The following is a 7,909-nucleotide window of genomic DNA, read 5'->3' as shown; positions in this document are numbered from 1 at the left end:
TCTTGTAGGCATGCCACATATAATTTAGGAAGTTCTTGTGCCCTGGGAATTACCACAAATCTCCTTTTACAATGGCTGAGTTTACCTGAGCACAGAAGGGACTATGCTGCCTAAGATACACAGCCAAAATGTTTTACAGGCAGCCTGCACTGCTCAGAAATAACACTGATTCAGGATATTGTTCGAATAGGTGTTTCAGATGTTTGGAACCAGTCTTAAAGTGTGGTGTGGGGCCTCCTGGTGGAACCGTGTCATCAGCTGTGACCACTAGTGAGGGTCAGTGACATCCTAGGCTGCCAGGCATCAGATTGGATGAGACCTTAGGGACAAATCAGTGTTTCCTCTTCAGACACTGTCCTAGAAAGCCCAGGACGTGGGTCAGCTAGTAGCTGCAGCCCTGTGAGGCACCCATAGAGTGCAGAAAGCTGAGGCACTGCTGTAGGGTCCCAGGTGAGCTGGCAGCCAGACTGCTCCAGCTCCAGCCCACAGCCCTGCACCAGGCTTAGGATGAGGACCACGTCCTCACTCTTCAGAGCACAGAGTACTCCTGTCGGGAGAGGAGAGGTTATTTCCTCCGCCTGATTACAGTTCTGCTCCAAGATGCTTGCCACCTGCAAGAAACAACTCAGAAGGATGGTAGGGACCACCTAGGCCTTGGGTGGAGGCATCTACCCTCAATCAGCAGCCAGGGGCCTCTGCTTCCTGTCCACAGCCAGTTGTGGTTTGGGGGTTTATGCTTATGCAACTTTTCCCTTGATCCTGGGAGGTGTGCAACCCCATTTCCATTCTGGTGCACACTGCCCTTAGACTGCTGCTGGCTGCAGTGAAGCCTCCCTAGCACTACCCAGGGCCTTCCAGCCTTTGCTGTTCTGCCAGGCTGCCCACCACTCTAGCTGTTGACTTCCAGGAACTGGCTCCAGAAATATATGAGCCCATTCCAATACTGTCCATCTATGGAGGGGTCAGTTGGATGGGACATCCTTTTACCCTTCACATTCTCAGACTTGGCAGAGAGCATGAGTGAAAATGGTTGTGTAAAAGTACTTCAGGATGCGGGACAAAGCAACCCCAGTAAGAGACTGCTCAGAGCTACAGGCTGCAAGGCCAGACCCAGAGCCTGCTCCCTCTGAGTAGGGGCTGTACAAATAAGCTTTGAACAGGCTCTCGAGGAATGGCGATCAGATCTTTCTACAAAGCTGCTCCATCTGTCCCACATCTCTCCCTGTACCTCCCTGCACTCTAGTACCCCCTCTTTGTGGCTCTCACCAGCTCCAGTTCCTCACATAGGATTTGTCTCTCTATGGACTGGGCCAACAGGCAACGCTGGGGTTCACTCAGTGCTGTGAGACATAAGAGAAGGGGGGTTACCAAGTACAGGAGGTCCCAGGTAGCTCTGTATTGTGTCCTCCGTTGTGGGCTCTAATAGAGAGAGGGCTGCATCTCAGGAGTCCTTTTTGAGGAGAAACTGCTAGTTCTGGTACCTCTGGAATTATCTTTCCCAAAAGATTCTAAAAGGTAGAAACTATATCACCCTGCAACAGCCTACCTGGCCTACGGATGTCAGACACAAAGGGTTTTCACACATACAAGCTCTTCTACCGATAGTAGTCTTGACCAATAGTGATTAACCAGGGTCTGGGAAGACTTGATCAAGGGTGCTCATACTGTTAGTTTAGACCCAGGGCATCACATCCTAGCAGCCCAAGCTTCAGCATGGGGTCCTCCCTCTCGTTCACCCTTCAGGATCTGCCTTCAGTCATTGACCCTCCTCTTACCTGCTAGGGCTCCAAGAATGAAGAAGACAGCCATACTTCTTGAGCATGACAAGTTGCCTGTAGAGTCTTTGAGGATGCTTAAAACACAGCCTCCAGGGCCCTCCAGCTGTACCAGCAGCCCTGTATCCAGAGCCTGTTCCAGCTGCAGGAAAAGGGTATTAGGAAGAGGTCCCTGTCCATGCATTCAATGCCCCTGTCCATTCAACGAATTGTTCCTGCCTCTGGGAACCCACTAGTGTGTAAAGAGCCTGGGGCTGGCCTTGAGCTTAGCTGAACCAGCTTCTTCCTAACTGGATGGGCTAATGAGGGTCTAGATTTCAGGGTCTGATACATTCCATACAGAGCCCTGCCTTACATTCTCAGAAGAGTGTGTGAGAGCCTCAGTGGAGCTCTGTTCATGACCACTTTGCCCTCTCCCTGGCTGCCTGGATCTGGGGTCTTTCCCAAGCCTAGTAAGTAGGTCCATCACCGTGTCCTCCAGCTCCTGGAGTGCTTGGTGTTCTTGTAGTAGCCCCTGGAGGGCACCCAGCAATGTGTCCCGTTGCTCTGAGGACAGTGTGACCAGGTCCTGCAACTGGCTATCTACTTGGTCTCGCAAGTTGTGGAAGTTAGACTCCTCTCCTGATTCCTGGCTGAAGGCTATACCTGTAGAGACCAGATGGACAGCTACTTAGTTTTGTGACAGTCACCTTCTTGGGGATCCTCTCTGTTCCCAGCTTCCCCAGGAAATCCAGTGGCACATGAGTGACCCTGTGCAGTTCCCTCACACAAAAGGTGCCATATATCCTTACCTCATTCCCTCTGAGGACCTTCACCAGACACTTGCAGGGCGTCTTGTCCACACGAGGCAATTACAGATCTCAGGCACCCTTTCTACCTGTCACGTCACTGCCTTCCTATTTTTCCTCTACCCTTTTACACTACTCCCATGGAAAGAACAAAGGGTGTCCTAGCTTTCTCTCCCAGGGCTGCTAGACTCCTCTGTTTCTGGGATCCCTGGTTCTGAGGCTCCAGCTCTCATCCTCTAGGCTGGAGAGACAAGCATCACTTCTGTATTCAGAGAGGGAACCAGGGCTTAGGACAGTTAGGAGTCTCCAATGGGGCATTTCTCTTGGCAGTTCTGGCTCACTCTACCTTTTCAGGTNGAGNCCTCCACAATGGCCTAGGGACACCACATAGCATTTGGAGACCCACAGAACTATATCAGGGCAGTCACCAACCTTGGTTGTCACTCACCCACCCCTGCGTTCCTGCAGAGCTTTCTTTCAGGGAAGTAAAGGACAGCTTCACGTGACCAAGCAGGGACAGGACAAACAAACCAAAGAGGAAGCAGGACACTTGGTCAGAGAGCCTGCATCTGCACTGCTGGCCTGTTGGACTGGGACTCTGCAGTGTTACCCTACAGGGCATCCTAAAGCAGCCCACAACCTGCAACAGGGAGTGCTACATGGGCTTGGCCAGGGCACTGGGTAACAATGGTTGGCTCCAGAACTCAGGCTTTACCCTCCCATGGGGACAAGGAAGGGTTGTGTCCCCTGTTCCAGGAACCCCAGGAGAGCTCAAGAACTGCTAGGCCCGATGCAATTATGCATAAGAGTCTTTTTATCATTATGAGCCAGACTCAGATTGCATACCTTCCCACCGTGCAGGACAGGGGTGCAACCCTGAGCCTAAAAGGCTTGGCACTTATAGAAAGCATAGTTTGAGATTCTTTGGAATTTAGGGTGAAGGGGAAGGTGACAAGGCAAGTCATTTTTCAAACAGGATGCCTGTTTGTTCCTGCAGCAGGGTGAATCACATGGCTGGGAGGGGACTCTTCTGACCTAAGGAGTATCGTGATGGTGCTTCTCAGGAACTAGTGTGTGTTTTATGGCTCGCTATCGCTGTCTGTGACCTCTCATTACCGCCCTTTCATGATCTGAATGTGGGACCCGAGTCTTCCCAAGGATGTTTCTCTTCGAAGGATAGGGGCCAGCTGCACCTGGGAAGTGCTTAGCCGTTTATCAGTGACACAGAGGCAAGAGACTCAAGCTGGCTCCATTTGCCCCTTCTCCCACTTCAAAGCCAAGCAGAGAGTTCCAGTGGCCAGAGTGAGTGCTGGGAGATAGTACCATCCAGGCAGTTTCCAGATGTGTCTCTNGTTTGGGACATGGATAGGGGCAGCAAGGTCCACTGTGTCTCTCTGCTCACTGTCTGACTACAGATATGCAGAAAGTCTTTGTTCTAATGGGATAACAAGAGTCCTTTGGTAGAATTCATCCCTACTGCAGGGCAGGCAGGGGCAAGCTGGGTTTCAGCCTCCCCAGCATGACCGCAGCAGAATTCCATAAAAATCAAGTCTTTTTGGGTGTCCTGAGCTGCATACTGCTCAGCCAGTGGGACAGGGGAGGAGATTGTCTTTCTGCTCCTCACTCCTTGCTGGGACAGGGGAGGAGATTGTCTTTCTGCTCCTCACTACTTGCTGGTATCTGTCTGCTGGTAGGGGGTGGGTAGGGTAGGGTGCAGGGATAAATAGGCTTACCCCAGCCGTCTTCTTCCACCACCAACTGCAGAACCCTGTAGGCAAGTAAGCTGCCCTGTGGAATGCTCACCATTTTCTCTGTGTCCACATGACTCTGCCCCTGTACCTGTNAGGGAGGCAGGGAGAAAAGGACAGCAGCTATCTATCCTGCCTCCAGAAGCTACAGCTTTAAGGCAGACAGGAAAAGTACCAGGGTCTTGATGACAAGATTCCTGGAGGGCTGGATTGATAGGTAGGTGAAAGTGAGGTCAGACAGACGCCTATGTGCAGCAGGGACACAAACTATGGTTGCATAAATGGTCTTTCTAGAAAACAATCTAAGGCATGGACCTGGTTTGGTCAAGTTCTAAGAAATCACACAATGGAGACACTAGCGCACTCTGTCCTATTAAATATGTTACACTCCTTTCTGGACACTCACTTGGAAAATGCTGAGGTGTAGGCACAGGGATATGGCTGGTCTATCTATACTCCACACAGCCANGAAGCCCCTTTCACCCATTTTCCACTTGGCAACTAGGGCTTAAAGCAGTAAAGGCATGGAGGAAGTTGGCCCTGAAAGGCAGACTTTTATGATGTTTGTCCATTGTCACAGCCTTCTGCCTTCTCTCTAAGGCAAGTACTATGTAAAGCACCGTAATAAAACTACATTTTCATCAGGCAACATGGTTATCCTGGATACAGGTCACCCCTGCAGCAAGATGTGGCCACAAAGCCAAGTTCTGGCTGACAGGACACACGAAGAATTTCTTCCCCATTCTGTTGTGTGGTGTGCGATGTATATGATAACTGGATACCATAACCATGTGACACATGAGGTGAGAGCCACACATTGGATGACAGAATGGAAAAAAAGAAAGAACAGATCATTTAAAACTGTGTGTAGTACTACTGGGGCTTTTTGGCTCCTGTCTGGACTTTTGTGAAAGGGCAAAATGCTTTTCTTCTTTTCAGTCAATACTGTTTTTTAATTTCCCTTTACTTGCCAGCAAAGAATTGGAGGTCTTGGAATTCCTGGGATTCTGAGTTGTGGCACTAAGTGCTGTGTCCTGGGGAAACCCTACTTTTGGCAATCTGGGAAGGCTGATCACCTTNTTCTAGAACCCAGTCTTAGGACATTCAGTATCTCCACGGATCACGATATTGTAAGAAGGAACCAAACAGAAGCCATTTTGAATAAAACTTCTATTTTGGATAGGAATCAAATAAAGTTTAAGTTCCCAAGACCTTCCTGGGTAACTGACATCTGCTTGGCAGGAAGAGACGTGTACCAGGTAAGTAGCATCCTGGTTAACAAGCTGAGGTATGAAAGGTAGGCAAGCTACCACACCACAGTGGAATAAGCCAACCAATAACAACAGGATAAATGTACCACAAATAAATGNTTCCTCTAACCCTGATCCTGATTGTTGGAAAATGTAACTGTAAGTCGGCACAGATATTTGTGATTTTCAAGCCTAAAAGCTCTATAACATTCTGACTTCTGGTTGCAGTTCAGCTCACGAGACTGTTCTTTGCCCCTGATCCATCACTATTGGCCTGATTACAATAAACCTTTCTTTTCTGCGTAGGCCTAGTGTTTGAGTTGTGTTGGATCTACCTTGGACCCCTTAACNATATCAGCAATAAATGTTTACTTCCTAGATGCGGTCCTTGTCTCAGCTGCTTGCCCCATTGCATGAGCTGGGTCAGAAGACCATCGCTCTCCTTGGGGAACATGTGCTTAGAAGGCATGTGATGAGCGTCAGCACTTGCAGGCTATGCTGCTGTCCTATGGCTTGACCAAATGTGTACTGAAAACACATANCAGACTTGAACTTGAACCCCACCTCTCACTGGCTGTGGTTCTCAGCAAAGAGCTTCTTTGTGTCCTGGTTTCCTCAGATTGGAAAACAGACTTAACAGACACAGCTCCTGGAATCATCGGGAGGAATGGATGAGGTCTGTTGAGTGCTTACAGGCAGTACTCCATCATGGGAGGGAGGCTTTCTCTGAAAGTGGTACCTACCTGTAGGCACATGCATTCCTGGGCATGCTTAGGGGATCAGCAACCTGGGCCTGCAGCTAACAGGTGGGAGGCAGAGCATCCCAGAACCTAGAATGTTCATGTGATGTCAGCCTTCCCTTGTGAGGGGTGAAGTAAATGACCTAAAAATGGGTGCTTNTAACCACCTGTGCAAATCTTCCTACTGTGAAGGTCACATGCAAGAATCATCCGGAAAAACTCAAACAAAACCAGTGATTGTGTGCGATATCAGACCCATGATAACAGCATAGGGGCTTACACTGTGTCATCTGTAACACCAGGTACCTGGGAGGTAGACATAGGAGGTCATTTGGGTCCCGATTGGGCAATATATTAAGACCCTGATTCAAAACAGAGGGAAGGAGGGGACCCTGNNGTGTGAACATGAGAAGCCTCANTAAAACCTNTGCAGGCAGAGCTGAGACCATGTCATCTTCCAAGGCCTGGGTTCCCCTTCAGGGTAGGGAGACTTCTAGATAGAGCATCTTCATGAAGTTGATGATATCCGTTTTTCCAACCTCACTGCCCACCATTGGCCCACTCTGGCACAATGCACACCTGACCATGGCCCAGCTGTAGGAGGGACAGCTGCCCAGCTCCTAGCATGTGGCTGTGGCTCTGAAGCATGGCATCTTGCAGGGTCTCCACAGCCTCCGTTACCACGTATAGACTCTCCCTCTCCTTCCGGCTTTGTAGCTCCTGGAGGAAGGAGGGCCTAGGCGACCTCAGTTTCCTGGAAGGCACAGAAAGCAGAGAAGATCTGAGCTGGGAGGGGCATCTGCACTGCTGGGGAGTCCCTCCTGACTTGGTGCTCTCTGCACTGATCTCAGTAGCTAGGGAGAAACGATGTGCTGGCCTGTGTGGGGGTGAGAGGTCTGCTGTGTAAAGTGAGTGGCAGTCAACCGAAAAGGGGGAAACTGAGGAAAGCCAGCAAAAGTTCTCTTCAAGGTTTCAGATGTCCAAACATAGNCCCACATGAGATTTAAACATTTGGGAGATAATATTAAAATGGATGAAAGGGTCCCAAATTGCTAACCTGGGAAACCTGGCAGCAACGGAGTATCCACCAGCTTCAGGCAGGTGTCTCCAGTTTGCTGTAGTTGTCACCACTCCCTGTTGCCACACACTTCTATAGTTTAGTTTACTTTCCTGGCTCTGGATGCTTCTGGCTTGAGTCTCCGAGTCTGCATGTGGGCCTAGGGCACACTCCCATGGGTCTACTGTCTCATNGGTCTTCCCAGGCTGTGGACTGGCTGCATCCTTGGCTTTCCCTTATACCCGGAGTTACTGTGGCCATCCTACCTATCTTGGAGTCCAGCTGCCCACAAACCTTCCTGGCTCTCACCTCTTCTCTAGCAGCATCTCCCAGGTGCAAGGGGAGACCCAGAGTGTCTGCACAGCCAAGGCAGAGAGGCGGGTGGTCTTGCCACTTCCGGTCACCTGGCCCTGCAGCCCAGTGCTCAGGCTCAGAGCCCCTGTCAATCCTCCTGCCTCCTTCTCCCAGGTGTAGATGGGCCTGCTGTGGTTCACCTCTGCAGAGAGAGAAGGGAAAGCTACAGGTGCCTGGCAAGGTAAGGAGCCAGGTTG

General features: G+C 50.3%; 1 protein-coding gene across 1 annotated transcript in view; it reads right to left on the bottom strand.

The window, feature by feature from the left end:
* Nucleotides 1-320: 320 nt before the first annotated feature.
* Nucleotides 321-7,909, bottom strand: part of LOC110310057 (gasdermin-A-like) — a 73,057-nt gene continuing 65,468 nt past the window's right edge. Inside the window, exons 2-9 of the mRNA XM_021182771.2 lie at nt 7,668-7,854; nt 6,881-7,055; nt 4,297-4,402; nt 3,012-3,059; nt 2,245-2,420; nt 1,776-1,917; nt 1,267-1,340; nt 321-611 (exon numbers count right to left, since the gene is read on the bottom strand). Of these exons, the coding sequence (XP_021038430.1) occupies nt 321-611; nt 1,267-1,340; nt 1,776-1,917; nt 2,245-2,420; nt 3,012-3,059; nt 4,297-4,402; nt 6,881-7,055; nt 7,668-7,854 (1,199 nt within the window). The remainder of the gene's footprint in view (nt 612-1,266; nt 1,341-1,775; nt 1,918-2,244; nt 2,421-3,011; nt 3,060-4,296; nt 4,403-6,880; nt 7,056-7,667; nt 7,855-7,909) is intronic.

The sequence above is a fragment of the Mus caroli genome, chromosome 15, assembly GCF_900094665.2.
Source record: "Mus caroli chromosome 15, CAROLI_EIJ_v1.1, whole genome shotgun sequence".
Classification (NCBI taxonomy): Eukaryota; Metazoa; Chordata; class Mammalia; order Rodentia; family Muridae; genus Mus; species Mus caroli.
The sequence above is the reverse complement of the archived record's forward strand: the minus strand, read 5'-3'. Positions and strand labels throughout refer to the sequence as shown.